General features: G+C 41.3%; 1 protein-coding gene across 2 annotated transcripts in view; it reads right to left on the reverse strand.

Annotated features, from left to right (window-relative positions):
* The window catches only part of HDX (highly divergent homeobox), a 105,231-nt gene that overhangs the window by 24,010 nt on the left and 61,323 nt on the right, over positions 1–19,898 (reverse strand). For both annotated transcript variants that reach the window (XM_074208715.1, XM_074208714.1), the window contains 3 exons: positions 16,720–16,866; positions 8,949–9,156; positions 1,264–1,343 (listed from right to left, as the gene is read on the reverse strand). In XM_074208715.1, coding sequence (XP_074064816.1) covers positions 1,264–1,343; positions 8,949–9,156; positions 16,720–16,866 — 435 coding nt within the window. The remainder of the gene's footprint in view (positions 1–1,263; positions 1,344–8,948; positions 9,157–16,719; positions 16,867–19,898) is intronic.

A 19,898-nucleotide genomic window follows, 5' to 3' on the forward strand; every position in this document is an offset into this window, starting at 1 on the left:
ATCCTGTTTGGGCAAACTATGCCCAGTGAGCTTGCCATTTATTGGGTGTTCAACTCTGACAAATTACTTAACTTTTCTGAGTCTTGGTTTCTTCACCTATAAAATGGGAATACTACTATTTAAATGACTTGAAGGGTCATTGTGACAACTGGAATATGATAATGTATGCACTGTGCTTTATAGTTATGAAGCATTAAAGTAAATAAGTTATTCTTATTCTAGGTTTAAGGCCTAGAGGCCCAGTGGATAGAGGGCTGGTCTCAGAACTAACAAGACTTAGGTCAAAGTTCTTCCTCTGACATAGGAAGTCCACCCCACCACCTCTCATCTGGGGGACTTCGGGCAAATCACTTAAACTTTTTTTTTTTTGGGGGGGGGGTTCAAGGCAATTCGGCTAAGCAACTTGACCAGAGTCACGCAGCTAGGTAATTATTAAGTGTCTGATGTCAGATGTGACCTCGGGTCCTCCTGACTCCACGGCTGGTGCTCTATCCACTGCGCCATCTAGATGCCCCAAATCACTTAAACTTTTGGTGCCTTCTAAGGTTATTAAGTCATGGATGAATCTAAGAGATTCATGGATGGGAAGCATTCCTACACCAGAAATTCCCCTTCCCAATGAAATCACAGCTCTGGATCTGCCACTCCTTCCCACTGCCTTTCCCCCAACAACAAAGACTCTTATTTATATTTTCAAAAACTGATTTGGTTCATATGCACATACATGTACACAGACTCCTTCTTGTTCATCTGCCTCCAATGCTTTCTTTTATCGTAATTTCAAACTTTACTAGGTTGTTAAAGGGGTCCCACTTCCCTGAGAAAGACAAGGAGGTACCAAATACACCAAACACTGAAGCTATCCTAAGAATTGATATGATTCAGAGGCAGAGGTGTGGTCTGCAAGGGAGAACTCCAAGCCAGGAAGGCCTGAATACAAGACCAAGCACTAACAATGGCTTCCTTCATGTCCTTGAGCTTAATTCCGTTTTAATCCTACCATCTGTCCAAAGAGGAGAATTCTGCTGCTTTTCAAGGGTGCTGAAGAAAAACGATTTCTTAGGTGTAAAATGCCGTATGAATACCAAGCATTCATTAGCTATTTACATTTGTGACTCTCTGAAAAGAATAATTTCCGGGACAGAAATGACAACATAAAAAAAATTCCCTTTCTAACAATGCTGACATTGTCACTGACTGGAAATGTCTGTCCTTTGTACGAGCCTGTCACTTGTTGCCAAGGGCATTTTAAAACATACATACCACGTTGTCTGTGGACACTGCACTGGGATCTTCTTCCTTGTGCCTATTTGCTTCATTTGGAACTGCTTCACTGGGCTCTTCTATGGAAATTAAAACAAAAAACATCATTGGTTATGTTCTTTGAGAGACATGGCCAATGAGCAATACACAGGACCCAAGAAAGGGAGGACAATGCTGGGAAGTCACATAGATATTGTTTGGGCCCCCATCCCCCCCATTTTTAAGGGTGACAGTAAAATTGCTAGAGTTTTTCTGGAGCACCATGACCAGGGGATCTGGTCAACATTTTCAAGGCCTTTGGTATCATCACGTGGGGCTATTCTTCCATCGACCATTTGCTCTCCAACAGACAATTCACCTCTGTTTCTTAAGGCTAGGAGGAGGAACTAAATCTTGGGAATTATTTAGCTAGCAAAGAGTCTTAGTTGTCTAGAAGTATTTTCCATTTTTGGAGGGACTCAGAACCAGGATTTCATCAGGATAAAGAACTCTGAGAATAGAAAATCATTCCACCAACATAGTTTGGCAATTTGTCTAGAAATTAGAATCTTGGAGAGTTGCTATATAGCAAAGAAAGGTTAAGTGACTTATCCAGGGTCACCCAGCTAGTATATGTCAGAGGTAGAACTTAAACCCAAATCTTTCATTTCAAAGAATGACTTCCTATTCAAAACACCAGGCTCTTTCTCTCAGGAATATTAAACAAAGAAGCATTTTGGAGAAAACATTGTCTCCATTGTACAAATGGGCAAACTAGGTCAAAGAAAGCCTAATTACATTGCCTGAAGCCTGTTTCTTCCAAGGAAGTTAAAATAGCCCATTCGAAATAATATCAAGCATCTCTACCCAGAGGTAAAGCTGAAAAGGGAAATTTGGTCCTTGGGGGTGTGTGTGTAAAGATGGTACTAAATTGAAAACTGAAAGGGTTCTCTCCATTAGATGGAAAATAACCATTGAGGTAGCCCATCTCCCCCAGCACATGACACAGTGCTATCTCTGAATATGCTTGTGCCAAGATTTCAAGGAACCTGGGTATCATCAATGTAGGCATTCCCTATGACAACATGGGTCAAAGGTCTTCTATATCTGAACAAAATATCTCTGTGAATCTAAGGGGTCTCCAGACCACTCTGAGAACTACTACCTTAGAATAAGCTTTGAATTGCGATAATAGGGATTACTTGGATAAACAGACACACAAATCTCTTCCGTTGGATATTATAGTAACCGTATTAATAAGAAGCAAAATATCTGTCAGCTCTCTTGGTTTTTTTTGTTTGCTTGTTTTGTTTACCCCCATCCCCATCCCCCAGTAATGGGGAAATGGGGAGACTGGTGAAAGACTAATCCCAAGGTTTTGTGGATGAGAATATTAAGAGAGCTTTTTTTTTTATTCAAGCCAACCTATAAGTAAAAAATAAGAATTTTCAAGGAAGAAGATGCTTTTATTGTTAATAATTTTGACATTTCAAAGCATATTTAATCAACAATATTATAAGAAGTAAGGGTGGGCAAGTTGTCATCAGACCTAGCAGTCAGTATCCACCTGTGTTGCCTTCTCCTCATGGATGACTTTACATTTATTATTTGTGGAGGTCTATATCGTATTTTTGCTCTCAATTTCTTCTAACTGTGTATCAACATGCTTTGTTAAAAACTTTTCCTGTCTGATTCTTTACATTCTGTAAATGGTACGCAAAAATTATTGCAGGATTTCAAAATTAAAAGGGTAGAAGAGGAAAAGAGATGCACTTCAAAAAATGATAGTGCTGACTATTTTAGAGGCAGGTCAATACCAACAATAATGTCATAAAACCACATTTTTCATGTCTTGGTATTTGGAAAGAAAGGAACTTTATTAAATGGAAAATAAACAAATACTTGGTTAATGGTTGGTCAAATTCCAGAGAGCCTGCTAGACAAAGGCAGTATGCTCCAACTAGGCAACCAGCTGGAGAATTCTTTCATGAACATAACAGATAAAGCTCCAAAAAGGCATCCTGACAGAATTGAATGTTAGAGGTGGTAACTGGGCTTGTTCTCCAACACTTGACTCAGTATGGTAGTTGGAAGGCTTTGAAAGCTCTCTCAGCAACCACACTCATTTTTCTCTCCATGAAACAAGTCTTTGAAGTTTGTCTCTCCATGAAAAGAGAATAAAGGGCTTGACCAACCAACTGACAGTATGGTGTAGTGGAAAGAACACAAGATATAGAGTCCAAAGATCCAGATTAGGATCCTAGGCCTGCTATTTGTTTTTCCTGGGTCATTCTGTGAAAGCCATTTAATCTCCCTGAGCCTCAGTTTTCTTATTTGTAAATGGGGGGGGGAACTCGAAGATCTCCAAGGACCCTTTTAGCACTAAATTGTATGAGCTAGTGTTATTACCTGAGCCAGGACTTGAGGTTGGGGGGCAAATAAAGAGATAATCCTGGTTTCCCCAACACCATGTCTCCTCTACATATTTCTGAGGGAAGGAAAGAGAAAGAAGGGGAGAGAACCACCAAATTGAAAAAGAGAATGGTTAAGATGTAGAAAGTACAGTATTCCCCAGCAGGGAGATAAGGAGATGAAGCTAAGGAAAGAATCATCAATGTTTTAACAAAAGGTTATTCTTTTTAAACAACAGGTGATTCCAAAAGGTTTTTTCTTTCCTCTTCAATTTGTGGCATGCTCTTACGGATCTTATGGATATCCTTTCTTGGCCCCAGAAGAACATATCTCTTTTCAAAGCGAAGTCAAGAGAACATTAGGATTCAATTTCTAGAAATTCATCAAATAATGAATCTGCCTAAAGGACACCCACATAGATAGATCAGAAATAGGCTAGGTTTGCTGGTTTGGGGATGGCAAAAGCATCTCATATGATTTTCAAGATTTTGAGAGTACGAAGTGTGTTAATATGTGAGGCAGATCCCTCATGATAGCAAAGACCAGGTGGATAATTAGAGAAATCACTGCTCAAAGACCCAAGGACATTCACTAATTATTCCTTCAGGGTACGAAGTGGAAGCAAATCTTATTAATTATTTACCTAGAACTTTAGCTGGTAGTTATTTTGGGGTATTACTTGAAGCAATTATTCCATGAAATGTTATCCCCATTGTAGAGATGGGCAAACTGGGACACAGAGAAAGACTAATTATATGATCTGAATCTTATTCCAATATCAAAATAGCCGATCTGAGGAAGGGCTGTTGATGAGACACCTATGCCCAGAGGTAAAGTTAAAATGGAAAAGCTCACTGTCTTTGGTAGTGTTAAAGTGAAAACTCTAGTATTTTTTTCCCCAGTGCTTCAACTCTTAACCAACAAAGAGACAAAATTTAAAGCAATAACTACATATATTTTTAAATCCCTAAGAGAACAGAAAAGTATGACTGGAGAAATCGCAGGCTGTGGTTGCAGTGAAACAACTCTTTTTGGTTAGGCCACAGTCCCTGTAGCTTTGAGGCAGCAAAATGGCACAGTATCTGGAGGCCAGAATGCCTCAGATACTTGTGAACCTGATTGCCTCAGTTTTCTTGACTGTAAAATGGGAACGATAATAGCCCCTGACTGCCAAGGTTGTTGTGAAGATCAAGTGAGAGGATAAAGGGCTTAGCTAGCATGGTTCCTGGAACAGTAGGGGCTTCATAAATTCTTGTTTCTTTCTAATCTTCCTTCCTGAGCTGGAAATTAGGAGATGGAGGTTCTTCCCCCCCTAAGAAATGAGTTGTTTGTCACTTCTCTTCTAGGGGCTTAGACTACAAGGTGATTTCAGAAGGTCCCTTCCAGCTTTCCCCTTGGCCATGAACCACTAACTGACTTGGGTTAAGCTCTAATTTAGTCCTTTTATTTCTACCTCTGGAATCCTCCTGATCTGGCTTTCCTAAAATTCTACACTAGCACAAGGCACCTGGGGAGTTTCAAAGGGAGATTGTTTTCTGCTTAGACATGCATTCTGGGGAGCAAGTCCTATGTTTCAATGGCATCCACTTGGTCCAATAGCTACAGCCCTGATTCCTTTCAGTTGCTTAGCTTTTGCCACTGGGCAAAGGCATCGGACCAGATCACAAGCCTGGTCTCTAGAGGAAAAGCCTAAAATCCTTCAAGAAAGACTTGATAATGAACCTTGAGAGACAGTGTGGTAGACTGGGAAGTATCAGGAGAGACCTGGTTTTGAATCCTACCTTTAATACTTTACTAGTTTCATGCCCACTGTTGCTTTATCTATGAGCCTCAGTTTCCTCATTTGAAAAATTCAGCTAATAACCCTTAATAGGGAGAATAGGGAGGGTCCAATGTGATAAGAGTGTGGCTAGTACTCTGGAAATGTTCCAACATGATATAAAGGCTGGCTAAGGTTATTTGCAGATTGAAATGCTCAGTGCCTGAGAATGGGACCTGGTTAGCCTGGGGAGAGTTCCATTTCTTTCGAGGTTAGATAATATTAGGCCAGGCCAGATGACACAATCTTACTTAATCGCGACATTCAAACCAATCAGATTAGCATTCTCTCTGAACAAAATGAGCAGGAGAATAGGCTGGAACCAGGGGTCAGTTCTCTGCACAAGGCTCCTTTCAGGCTGGGAAATGCTTTTATGCTTTTCTCTTGCAATTTCTGAGCAGAATAAAAAGGTTTCCATGCAGCTGTGAAAAATAAGCCACTGAGAGAAATTGGAGGCAATCTCACTTTTCATCAAGTGCTCTCTGCCATGGACATTAAATCCTCTCTCCCCTTTCTCTCATTAGGTCTTGATTACCATGCCAGCTGTCTAAGAGAACACACTATTCAGTGATAAAGGATGCCAATGGAGAAACCGTGGTCCACTGGCAACTTTAAAAGTGAACTTTCACTTTTTTCCAGTTAAAATGTTTCTTTTGGGATCTGGAGAAGAGTGGGGAGTAGAGAGGATGTCAATTTACGATGTTTGGCTTTCCTGGTCTTTCTCTTGTCCCTAAATTTTCTTTGTTTTCATTTTCCTTTATAATTGAGAGTGGTCAGACCTTGCTTCCCATCCTCCTAAGTCCAATGACTAATACCTGCCGGCTTCAGAGTCCTGCCTCTGATACTACTGGATGTTCCTTTATGAGTGACCCTAAACAATAGAAAGATGATCAGAGGTTCTCAAGTCACATTTTTGTTCCAAAGCTCAGCTAATGGATCAAGACTCAGACTGCAGATGAAATGTATAGTCACAGTTCTGTTTCTCAGTCAGCTGCAGTCTCTAATCCTGTTCCTCAGGTTCTCTGTTCAGTTCTCTCATTTATCTTTATTATAGAAGCAGCAGATACATAAGAATGGTGCTTTGCCACTGATGCATTTCAAAAATAAAGGTGACTTTGGAGGAATGGCCTTTGGGATACAGAATCACAAAATGTTCAAGTGGGAAACAATTTCTGAGAGATAGGAGGAGAATCAGGTGAGTAAGAAGTCACGGATAAGGAGGTATAGAGGCAGTTTCAGAAAAGCCAAACTCTCACCCCTCCACCCTCAAACTCAAGCACCAAACAACCAAATATTGTGGCGATGACCTTGAAGAAGGCTGTTTCTTTATAATGAAAGGGTTAGAAACTAGGTCGAATAATGTGGGGAGGCGGGGTTATGGAAGGGGTGGAAGTAGTTCGGAACATTCTCTCTGGGAGTTTGGAAGTGAATGGGAGGAGAGAGATGGGATCAGAGCCTGAAGGGATGCCAGGATCAAAGGAAGGTGGCTTAGTTGATTGTTGTTACTTTTGTCATTTTTTACAGGATAAAGGAGAATGGAACTTGTTTATGGACTATGGGGAAAAGACCCAAGAGGAAGGAGAGATTGAAGATTGCAGATGAAGGAAAGCTGAATGACGGAGCATGTTCCCAGGAGAGAAGGGAAGGACTAGGCTCTAAGGAATTAGCAGTGGGGCTCCTTTTAGTGAGAAGGGCATCTCTGCCTCTGAGACACAGACAGACAAGGAAGAAAGAATGAGAGAGGTCATTGAGAGGATTAGATATCTATCTGTCTCAATCATTTCAGTGGACTAGAAAGCAAGGTTATCTGCTGATAGAGAATGGATAGGTGGGGAAGGGGGTTAGTGATAAGAGGAAAAGGTCTCTCATAGTTTTGGTGAGGTTACTGATAAAAAAAAAAGACAAGCCCAAAAAACCCCTGCCTCTGCAATATTGCCAAAGGGCTCTCAAGTCATCTTTGGGAGCTAAGAGAGGCATTTCTGCAAAGCAGGGAGGGTCCAGGGAGCAGAAATTTGTATTGGATCCAGTTCTGGAAATTTTTCTATTTTTTTCCAGCAGCCTTTGACACCTCAGGAAATAGGAGCAGAGGAGGCAGATGGCGGATTCCCAGGGTTGGAGGGTTAGCAGGGTACAAATATTAAAAGGTCCAGGGGACAAGGAACTGAGGACTGGAGGAGGGAGTGTGCTGAAGTGGTTGCTCATAAAGTCAAGACTTGTTAGAAAGGAAAGTAAGGCAAACTTGGTTTCATAGAAAGGGAGAGCAGAGAAGAATCAAAAGGCCAAAGGTCACTATGTAGGCAAGGAACAAGGCAAAGAAGGAGTAAAAGAGTGGGAAATGTTGAAAAAGAGGAGACTGTGGTCAGGGCTCAGAAATTCAGCACACAGGATCTGGAAGAGGGCATCTAGTCCAATCTCTTAATAAATGGAGATAAAATAAAGTTAAATGACTTGCCTAGGATGATGACCCAGTGTTTGACATGGGATTTGAACTCCAGTCTTCCTGATTCCCAGCATTCTATCTACTACTCTATGGTAGTGCCATGAGGGTGATATAGTTTCAAAGGATAGTGAAGTCTCATTTATTGGGTAGTGGTGGTTGAATCAAGTGGAGAAAGAGGTCATAGACATTGAGAGTTTGGGGTGTAAGAGGCTAAGTATGGCTAGCTAAATCTCTGAGGGGGATGGTTAGGGAGGGGTTGGCTAGCAAGACTTTGATCAAGATGCCCAAATCATAGCAAAAGGTTGGACGGTAATTAAGTGAATGATAGCTACAGAGATCAGGAAAGGGTGAGTTAGATGCTGTGAACTTCAAACAAGAGAGAGAAAAGTGGGGAGTACTAGTTGAGAAAGTGCTAGAAGGAGAAAATGCAGGGTGACTCAACATTTGCAGTACAATAATATTAAGCTTTAATAATTTAATACTGTATGAGGACTTTTAGTATGCTCTGTACATTTTTCTGGGGTTCATTATGCTTTGAAAGGCTATCAGAACAGAACTCGTTTTTTCTGTTTCAAGTCAAATGAAACACACTGTTCCTTAATAAATATTCCAGGGACATTTAAAATATTGGCTTCTTAATTAAATGGTTCAACTGGTCATAATGATCAGGGACTCAGAGCAGGGTTCTTTCCATAACACCATTACTAGTTTTCAGGATGGTGGATTGCTGATGCCATATACTTGTTCAGACTTCCAAAAAGAATCAAAATAAATATTTTCTTAGCTCCAGTATAAAGCCTATGGCAAGAAGTAGAAATTCCAAATTTGGGTTAAGTTCAGATGAAAATATATTCCTTCTTGTGGCCCGATATAGGAGGATGTTTAAGAAGAGACATTAAAAAAAATCAATTTCTGTTTAAACGCTTAACGAAATGTATGGACCTTAAGTGCAAAGGCTGAAAACCAAGTCAAATAACCACTGAAAACCAGCCCTTTGTCAAGGCTATTTATTAGAAGATGCAGCAAGCAGAGTACCTTGAGAGCTTCCTTCAGATAAACAGATGGATACTTCATCATTTCTGTCGTTATCCTCCACTACCTCAGGCCCAGCTTCCTCTCCTGATGCTAACGCAGACAAAGGGCCTGACTCCGGCTGCTCCGAGAAGTCAGCAGGGCCGCCCCTGGGAGGTGGAACTTCAATCCCCATTAAACGATATTTTCTTCTTCGATTGCCAATCCAAGTCTTTATAAGGGAGATAGAATGGAAACTTTTGAACACATAGAAACCTCATTAGTTCTAAGCATGAAGAGAGAGGAAAGGTTCCGAGTGAAAAAAAGTGGGGTTTTGATTTAAATGAGAAACATAATAAAAGCAAAATACATTGAATAACAACTGGCTCTATTTGCTTATAAATGACACTTGGCAGTTCACAAAGAGCTTTCCTTACAACCATCCCGAGAAGGATTTTGTTGTTGTTTTACTGTGAGTCAATGAAGTATAAGCAAAATGACGATATGCTCACTTCCAAACAGCTTAGCTGAAAGATCATATTTATTTAAAACACCCACAATGCCAAGCAACATGGAGTTCATTACTTTTTTTTTTTCCCAGAGAAAATAATCCACCACATCTTTCAAAAGAAAAACAGATTGGTTGGGTTCCCAAAGGAACTGGGCACGTAGCTATAACTAAAGCTTATGTCTCATTTCCAATCTTGCTTTTCCTAGGTGAAAATCTGCCTTATTGACTTTCATCCTTTCCCTATCAGCTCAGTGTTTCAAAGTAGCTTCCAAGTCAGGTTTATTGGATTGATAACTAATCTGCATCTCAATTTTTTTATACAATGCTCATTTTCGTGGCTAGAATGTGTGGCCTCACCAGTCTGGTCAACATCATTCCACAAAACTCAAGTTGAATTATTGTTTCTTTTTTCCCTTGTAAAGAGATCTCTGAAATAGTACAGGAAGCTAATCAATGCAATGCAATGATTTCCTGCCCTAATTTGAATACAGTTAAATAGTTCATATCAACTAGACTTTCTTCTGTATTAGAGGGCCGTCACTGCGGAGGAAATGATCTCCAGCATTAGAATTGGATATTCCTCCCAGCTCAGAGATTCTTGTCATCTAAGACTATCCTCTATAATTTTCTAAATGCAGAAAAGTTCTAGAGAGCAGAGGTGACCAGTCCAGGGTCACATAGTTCATTCGTAGTATAACTTGGTCCCCAGGCTCCCCATCAAGTCAGGACCCTTGCTACTGCATCATAGATTCTTCATTCTCAATATAATGCCTCTTCTATTTGTTCCATTTTGGGGACAAAATTAATGCAACATAAGAAGAAAAACCAAAGAGTAAGACCAGAAAGACATATTCGTTTTCATTTTTGCCTGAGTATTTTCCCGTCAAATTCAGGAAATGTAGTCTCTTGAATGTATTCAGTATTCAATACTAAATATACACTCTGAAACACATGGATTGTTTTTGTGAAGTCCCAAGTGAAAATTACCCCGTAGGAAAGAAAAATATTTATGTATATTAATTTTCCTGGCTTTGCTAACTTCTCCCTTAGGAGAAATACTCGTTTAAACAGTAGAATTCCATTTAAATTCCCCATTACATTGTCTCCATGAAAAAGTACTGTTACACTTCAGAAAACTTAGAAGCTGGAACTTCTTACCACAACCCCATTAAATTGTCATGCGCTTCCTATATTTCCTAACAGAATATTGATGTTTATCAAGTAATAACTAAAAAAATTTTTCTTTTCTTTTACAATGTGACCCATGAATATCCAGGAAAAACCATGACTGGGACAGAAAGGGTAAGATGCAGTCTCTCAGAGAAATTCCTAAGTTTTCTTGAATAGAAAAAAAATAGGATCTTGAGGCCCACAAGACCAACATGCTTCCCAACTCATTTTTTCCTAGGAGTTGTATATGCATCCATTGCATATGGACTAAAGGTAAAAGTTCCTTGGAATGCATATTAGGCTTTGGAGAAATTTTTATTACGTTGCGCGATCTAAGTTTTCTTCTGTGGAAACACATCTTTCAAATTATAATAGAATGACATGGGAAAAATAGAATTCTATAAACAGATATAATCAAAGTTCTTTTGCACTATTATAGGATCACACAACCATTGAGGTATAAGGGACCTTTGAGGTCATCTAGTGTATCATCCCATTCAAAGTCAGAATCTCTTCCATGTCTATGCTGAAAAGATCATCTTCCTTTCTTTGCTCAAATACTTTCAGTTATGGAAGGCTCCCAATTTTGCTAGGCAGCTCATTGCATTGTTGAACAGTTCTATCAGAAATTTCTTTCTTAGAATGAGCCAAGCCAGACTTGCCCATATCCCTCAGTCCTAGCTTTGCCTTCCAGAGCAAAATAAAATCAGCCTTTTATACGGGAGTCTTTCAAGCATTTGAAGGTGGCGAATATGTCTTCCTTAACTTGTCTCTTTTCTCAGCTACACTCTCCCAGTTCCTTCAGCTGTTGTCTGGCAAGATGGTTCCCAGATCCCTTGCCATCCCATATTATACACAAATCTTGCAGGTTGATTAGCTTAGTGAGTTGTATTGCAGCTCATTGATCTTGTCCCCCCCCACCCCCACCCCCCACCCTCTGCCCTTTCCTCTATCTTCTGAAAATGTTGAGTGGGCTGCTCAACCTTTGGTGCTCTTTCATGGAGACAGACATATATTGAGAACAATAGAGGATCAAGTTACTCAAGACTTAGTCTTGGCTCTGCCCCCCCAGCTAGCTTGTGAGTCTTTGGGCAAATCTCTACATGTCCCTAGGACTTGGTCTCCTCATCTATAACAAGCAAGGATCAGACCAGATGATAGATATCTCACCATCTTTTCAGCACCCAGTCATGAAGGCCAGATAACAAAGATTGCTGTGTGCACTTTGAGCATAACTTTTCAGGAATATATCTAACTTCAAGCCAAAGTAAAGCTGTATTACAAGCAAAAAAAAAAAAAACATTCTTCTTTTTAAAGAGATTTCAAATAAATCCTGCTACTCTGAAAGGAAACACCATGCAGAATGATGAAAAACAAATCTGCTTTCCAAGAAGTTTCTTTCATTCTGAAAAAAATCACTTGGACAGTGTTTTGCCAACATTCAAGCATATGTTCATCATTCAAGGGCTTGGATACAAGAGGATATCAATCCACTCTGACCCTGACTCACATGGGAGAGCTCCTCCACTAAACTACACATGCCATAAGAGACCTTTTGAGTTCCTGGCAAATTGCCCAGTGTCTTGCATACAGCTGGTACTCAATATGGACTTGCTGATGAGAATCAAGCTGTATATTGAAAAACAAAAAAGCAAAAGAAAATCCACACAAGGCCAGGAGACAAAGGTCTTGGGACTCCCCTCTTAGACCCTTTAGAGACAAAGGTCAAGTAGCAAAACAATTCTGCCAATTCTTCCCCTCTTCTGACCAATCTTGAGTCAAAGAGCCCAGAGTGAGGTACAAGTGATTCATTTCATTTACTCATAGCTAGAAAAATCAGCTCAATATTTCTTCCAACATCTTGAAATCAATCAAAGAATAATATTAAATAACTACTATGAGCTTGCCACAGTGAAGAAGTCAAAAGGGGTTCTGGCAGGGGTGGGGAGGGAGATGAAACTAATTAGTGTTACAGAGCCCTCGGGTTCTCTTAAGAGAACCTCATTTCCTATGGAAGTCCACTGGGCCCTGAACATGTGGGGATAGGCTCCCTAGGTTGAAGGAAGCTTCCAGAAGCCAAGTCAGAGTTGTTTAAATTCCTCCTTCTGGGAGAGAAGAAGGTGAGGAATGTGGACTAAACTCTTGCATTCTGTCAGCAAATGCCTCATTCAAGAAGACACCTTCAGGGAGGAGATCTGAGAAGCCCAGAGCTAGATGGGACCTCAGAGGCCCACTCAAGTCTTCCTGGGCACTTGAATCAGAACTGGTGGTCACCCAGTCTCAGCCTAAAGATCTCTAAGGAGGGTTGTCTCATTACCTCTTCCATGTGTCCATGTTATGTTGGGATTACTCTCATTTTTAGAAAGTTTTTTCTCCCCTCATTTTTTCTCTTTGCAGTTTTCCTACTCATTCCTACCTCTGCCCTCTGAGACAAAACTGAACAACCCTACTAGCTCGGCAGTTGACAAATGCTATCATGGACCCTGCCCCCAGATTTTCTCCTATCTGTGTTAATATGCCCAGTTCTTTCAAGGGACCCTCCTATGGAATGAAGCTAAGGACTTTGCTCTAGTTGCTACTTTCTGAACATTTTCCAATTCATCCCAGTCCTTCAGTGCCTAGAACTGAGGACAATACTCCGGATAGTGTCTGATCAGGGCAGAGTACAGTGAGATTCTCATCTCCTTACTCCTGCAGGCTGAGGCTGAGAACACATGAGCTTTGCAGGAGGCCATATGTCACTTGGGACTCATAATAAACCTGCAGTCCAATGAAACATCAGAGATCTTTGTTCAGACCAACAACCATGTCACCATGCCTACTTGGCACAAAAGGGGAGAATAAGGAATCATCGCATGCATTTTGTTAAATGATTTTCAAAGGAATAAGGATAGAAAAAGGCCTTCAGTTACCTTTCTTGTCCATAATGATTTCTTTGCATTCCTAAAGGCTTCCAAGCCCATACCTCTCAATGTGTTAGGCATAGGCGCCATTTCAAAGGGCTCAGTTCTTACCTCCTCAACTTGACTGTAATCTCCTAAGGGGCAGGAACTCTATGCTCTGGCCTCTTCTGCATCATCCATAGCTTCTCAGCATGCTAAGGCACAGGGCAAACCTATTGAATTCATTGGTTCTCACTATTCCAAAGAGTAGATAACCGCTCAGTCCAGCTAAAAGGAAATGTGTTGTGGTCTTGAGTCAGCTTTTTGCAGGGGATGGGGTAACCTAGGGAAGGGCTGCCCCTAGCAGAGTTGTCACAGGCAATGCCAACCTCACTTGTATTGCCAGCCTAATAAAACAGAAGGGGATGACCCTTCAAAGCAATCAAGTACCAAGGCTTCTCTCCCTAGTGAGGAAAACAGGAATACATTCCTTCCTGGTTTTCTTCCTTACCTCCCTGGACCTGTTCTTCCTGGTGTGGCAGCACAGAATGAGAAGGGATCTCAGTGGGCATCTAGTTTCAACTGAACCCAAACCCAAAGCCCTCTGTGACATACTGTCAAGTGGTCCACAACCAGCTGCTTCTCTCTTCTCATACGGTCACCACCTCCTTTGTTCAAATCTTGAGCTCAATGGCTTCCAAAGGGTCTCTTTGCACTAATCCTACCCCAATTCCAGTTCATGCTCCATGCAGAGGCCAAACTAACCATGTCACCCTGCCTTCCCTCATCACGTATCAACTTCAGTGGCTCCCTGTTACCTCACGAATCTAAAAGTCTACAGTATTAGGTAAGGTTTAAGTTGATGCTTAAAAGAAGTCAGGGAAGCCAGGAGGAGGAGGCAAGGCTGTTGAGATGTGGAAGCTAAAAGGTAGGATTGTGTCTTTCTTCCTATTTGTATCCTCAGCATCTAGACTGTGGCAGGAGGTTAATAGATGCTTATTGATTGACTGATCATTCGGTCTTTCCTCATGGACCTACGTGGAGGAAGAAGCTGTTACCTCCTGAGGAAGTGTGTGACACAGGAGGCAGAGAAGACTCAGAAGACACTAGATTGTATATCAGGGAAGTCTACTGTCAGTTCTGCCTTTGAGAAGGGTCACATGCTTTGGGAAAGTGACTTTATTTCTTTGGGCTTCTGTTTCTTCCTCTCCTAAATGAGGAAGTTAGCCCAGATGCTCCCTTGCTCCCTAATTTCCAGAGCCCACTTGAGGAGAAGAGTTCTAAGTTAGTTCGGTGCCAAGTAGCTGGGAGGCCTGTGGAAAGGGGAAGTAGACCAGATTTATTTCCAACACAACTAGTTCTTCCTTTCCTCTCTTGACACTAGTAGCTATTTACTGCTTTTAGGAGGGTGTGGCCTACACTTGTTAGCCAATGACAAGACTCATGACTTTTCTGCTGAACTCCTCTCAAGTGATTTTCTGGGACTGCTCCTGCTTCTCAGGATATTGGATATTGAGCTACCATGTTATTTATTTTTTGTTTTGTTTTTGCAAGGCAATGAGGTTAAGTGATTTGCCCAAGGTCACACAGCTAAGTAATTGAGCCTCCATGTTTTACAAAAGGCAGTTAGAATCAGACCGGCACATGAGAGGACACTTTCTAATCTATCATGATCCTGATGATCTTCAAAGCATCTCCACCAGACTGGACAAAGGGCTTTTTTTCCACTACCCCCTTTTGGGCATCCCCCTTGGGTCAGGATCTTTGCCGCCATTGTTTTCTGTGCCTGGAGAAATTCCTATCTTTGCTCTTCACTTCCTACCTGAATGGCTCTCCAGGGCAATTCACTTCTTCCTGGATTTCCACATCTGCAAAATGAGGGGATTGGCCTATCTTTCTAAGGTCTGTTCCAGCTCCGATCTCTGATCCTGTGATCTATAGGAAAGTCTTCCTTTCTCCCCCCTCACATAGCACTTTGCTCCTTCATTCTCAAATGCATTGATGGTACAATACAGGGTAAGACAGTCTCCTCCTGCTAGTAGGCAATGAAGGTTAGGGGACAGCTTTGCTTTCCCACTGTGCCTGGCCAGATTCGCTGCACACAGTAGAGGATTGATAGCAGCTAGTCAACTAGACTTTATTTTACTGTCTGCTCTATTTGTTGTATACACAGGGTTTCCCCAAAGTCTTAGTGCAATTTTAAGCTTTACTGGCTTATAAAAAGTGGAAATAAAGCTTATTTAAACCTTAAAAGCTTCCAATTGCACTAAGACTTTGGGGAAACCCATTTGCACATCTGAGATATCATGCTTTCACCTTTCCTATGCTGCCAAGGTCCAAGTAGAAAAGCAAAAGAGATCAGACAAATTGGCGAATTGCTCTAGTTGTTCTAGCTCCAAATTCTGGTGCCCCTTTGCCCCCACTCAGTGACAGAGGTTGGCTTTATTGCTCATGTTCCTGCTTCACTGAGATGGATTCTTGGCAGCATTTAGAAAGTAAGAGTCCAGTTTGATCATAAATTCTCCTGTTCTAGAGCTGTCCTGACTTCCATCAGCCCTCTTATTGTTAATTCCCATCTGGATTCCAAGGAATCGAAACAACTGAACCTTCTGCAGGCAGACCTGTTTCCCACCCCTGCCAGTATCTCAGGGCATGAAGCAGGCCAAGACTGGGAAGCCTCAGCTTGGAGGATGACAGAGGACTCAGTTCTGCAACTTCCTGTTCTTGAACCTCAGGTTTCTCATCTACCAAGTTTCTCATCTACTCAAAAACTGTGACCTCTTCTTTTATTATCTCTCTTTCTCTCTCTTTGTCTCTCTCTCTCTCTCTCTCTCTCTCTCTCTCTCTCATTCTCTCTCTCTGACTGTTTCTCTCCCTGAATGTTTCTAAGAATGTTTATAATTCAGCCCTTCCTCTGAAGAGCATTACATTTGGGTCTCTTTCTTCCAACTACCACTTCCTCTTGGTCTTTGGGGATCATTGTCACCACGGAAATTTTATGTCAACTCCTTGCAAATGGAATGTCAAATGTGGCCTTGGTGACTGATCGATAGAATCTTCAGTTGGAGGCTTTTATCTCCATTTGGTGGGGGAACAAGCCCAAGAGTGGTTCGGAATGTGTCCTTTCATTACCTACCATGTGCTGCCTATTTCAGGTCTCCTCATGTAACTTTAAAAGGCATCCTTCCACATTCCCCTTCCACCTCTGTCAGAAAAGGATCACAAGTCTTACCCGGACTATTTCACAGTCAACATTTAATTCTGCAGCAACAGCTTCAATTTTCTCTCTGCAAACAGAGCCCAAGCTCGTCATGCCATTGTCCCAGTATTTCTTGAGGGTGGCTAAATCTCGGTCGCTGAACTGGGTGCGGTCCTGGAGCTGCAAAACAGAATGTTCTCATTAGAAGCCTGGAATGAAAAGATTGTACCGAGAGGCTGCCCAGGATGAGATGTGCTAGATTATTTGTGCCTGGCTGACCAGGTCAGAACATCTCTTTGATGTTTAATGGGATCAGCTAGTCTTCCCGAGCACATGTGGTGATGGGCTTTGAGCTTTGCAGGATTCTGAACTGGGGAGGACCTTAGCTGGCCCTGTCTTCCAGCCCCCCTCATTTTAGAGAGGATGAAACTGAGGCCCACAGGGGTGAAGGAATTGGCCACACAGGTAGTAAGTAACTTGGTACAACCTTAGGGCCTCAGATTTCCCAGCTACAGTTCTTTTCAGAACACCCCACTGTCCTGAGAAACAACAATGGAAGTCATTTTTTTTTTGGACATGGGGATTTTCCGCAACATTTAACATAATGTGGTTGGGGTCGCATCAGTCAAGCCTTTTTCTAAGGGGAGGGTTTTTCAGCTAAATTCATCTCAATCTGCCTTCCCTGGGCATCCTCTCATTAAGGACAACAGGAAAAGTATCGAAAGAGACTGCAACTACAGCCTAGCCAGAAGAATTTTCCTATGGTAGCAAAGACCTTAATGATAGGTCCAACTTAAGAGTATCTAAATCCTTTTCTATCTCATTCCTTCTAACAGATGCAAAACACCTCCTACTTAGAGCGTGGTTTTTATGAATAAACCAGGACTTTTGCAATTGTTTTTATTCAGTTAGTCTGTGAGGCCCCCTTGCAAATTGAGGAGTGAGATAGAAAGCAGTAGAATACAATAGAAGGAAAGAACCATTTGGGTTCAAATACTGGCTCTTATCTTCCTAGTACTACCTGTGTGACCATGGACAAGGCATTTACTATGCCTGGGCCTCAGTTTCCTCAAATGAGAAGTTCAAACTAGATAGCTTCTGAAGTCCCTTTCAGCTCTATATGTTGATGATTTTTGTGACCTGGCTTCAAATCCTAGCTTTTCCACTTATGACTTTAGGAAAATCAGGTCCCCCTCCAAGACTTATATTGTCACCCTCCATTTCAGAGAAGAAACTTGGAAAAGGAGTAAAATGATCTGTCTGGTCCTACCCTGGGAGTTCATGCCAAAGTTTGGTCAAAGTAGGATTTGTAATTGTTTGTCCAGAGACCTATGTACTAGGCCACTGATGCCTAATTATGCTTTTGCAATAGCCCAGGATGACTCCAATTAGCAAGGGGGCAGGGCAGTCATCCTGAAAACCTACAAAAAAGAGTACTCCTTCAAGGGAAAAGACAACCTGCAGTGGGAACCACTGGGTTTCCCTCTAGTCTGATGATCATTCAGAGGGTATGAGATCTTGGGCCCTATCCAGGACCTGAAAAGCCCTTCTGCACACAGTGCAGACAGTGTGGGAAAAGGATTCTGCCAACTAGAACATCTCGATAGACAAAGGCCAGGTAAATGAGGGGATACCACATACAGTATGTTTTGGAAAGTCTGGGAAAGTAAATCTTGTCACTTGGTGGGGGAAAACACTATAAATTCCACAGCTACTACTCAGAAAATTAACTTAGATCAAATAGTAATTAATCATTTATCTAGTGCTTTGAGGTTTGCAAAGTGCTTAAAAAATTCATTGTCTCAATTGATTCTCCCAATATCCCTCTGAGGTCAGCTCTAAAGAGATTACCCTCCTTTTACTGAGGAGGAAAGGGAGGTTTCGAAAGGTTAAGTGACTTGCCCAGGGTCCCACTGCCAGGAAGTGTCAGAAGTAGAATTCAAACCCATGTCTTTTATGATTCCAAGAACAGTCCTGCTCCACTCTGTCTCTCCAATTAAAGTGGATCTTTTTTGTAAGAAATGTACTGCTCCAGTTGTTCATGTTAGTATTATCTGCTAAGTCTGTTTTCTTCCTATTTTTGAAAAAAAAAAAACCCTAATGATTAGTAACATGAATTAAAAGTACTAGTGCTAAATTACATCTTCCTAATAAGTGAAGCAAAATATACTATTCACCTTTTGCTAATCAAGAGGAACTCTTGAGTGATTTATACCATAAAAATCTCATTAGGTCCTTGGACCAGACTGATTGCAAAACAGATGGGGAGCTGAGATGTCTCAAAAGAAGAGAATACAAAGAGATTGTAGCAAGGTCCTGGCTAGATGCAGATAGCCCAACAAAATGGCCAGACTAACATACTCAGATAATTTTCCATTGTCCCAAATACCCCAATGCAAGTTAATGTGCATTCCTGCCAGTCTGAAAGGAATAATAAACAGAACGCTGAGCACACTCAGCCAATTAATTTGTAATTCATTTAGAGGGCATCCAAAGCCGCCTAGTCCCCTAAATTGAACTAAATAAAAACTGATTTGATTTGCTGGAAATGTGCTGGGGTCTCAACATTAGCAGCACTGAAGGCGACCTATTTTGACAATGCTTCTTAAGTAGAAGCTTATTGGGAAAGAGCAATTATTTTTAAGGCTCCTAAGAGCATATTTTAACTAAGAAAATAAATAAGGTAATAAAAATCAATTAGCATTAAAACTTCAAATACCCTGTTGGAAAAGGAAAAGGGTCTGGAGTTTAAGGGAGAAAGGGAATTTCTCAGAGAGTACTCAGAAAAAAAATCAGAGTGACCCCTGACTTTCTTTTATTAGTTGGATTGGATTGGGAAATGAAGGCATCTTGTCAAATACACTGTCTAAAGTCCAATGATCCAGTCCAAGGAAACAATTTCAACACTGATCAAGCACCTACTATGTGTGAGTGCTGGCCTAGATTTCCCTGGTTAAAGTGAAGGAGACAAAACAAGTAATTCTCTTCCTAATTTGGAGATCATATCTGGAAAAAAAAGATATGACTAGATACTCTGCTGACATCACTTTGCTTAAGCAGATCTGGCCCAACTTTAGGGCAAAGGAGACTGAGGCCATGAAACCTTTCTGGCCTTTGGATTGCTCATGGAGGCATGTCCAGCAATTGAATTCCTTCTATTTTTTTTTTATAAATTTGGACTAGACTGAGCTCTGAATTAGGGGTATAGAGCT

Source organism: Macrotis lagotis, chromosome X (genome assembly GCF_037893015.1).
Source record: "Macrotis lagotis isolate mMagLag1 chromosome X, bilby.v1.9.chrom.fasta, whole genome shotgun sequence".
Taxonomy (NCBI): Eukaryota; Metazoa; Chordata; class Mammalia; order Peramelemorphia; family Peramelidae; genus Macrotis; species Macrotis lagotis.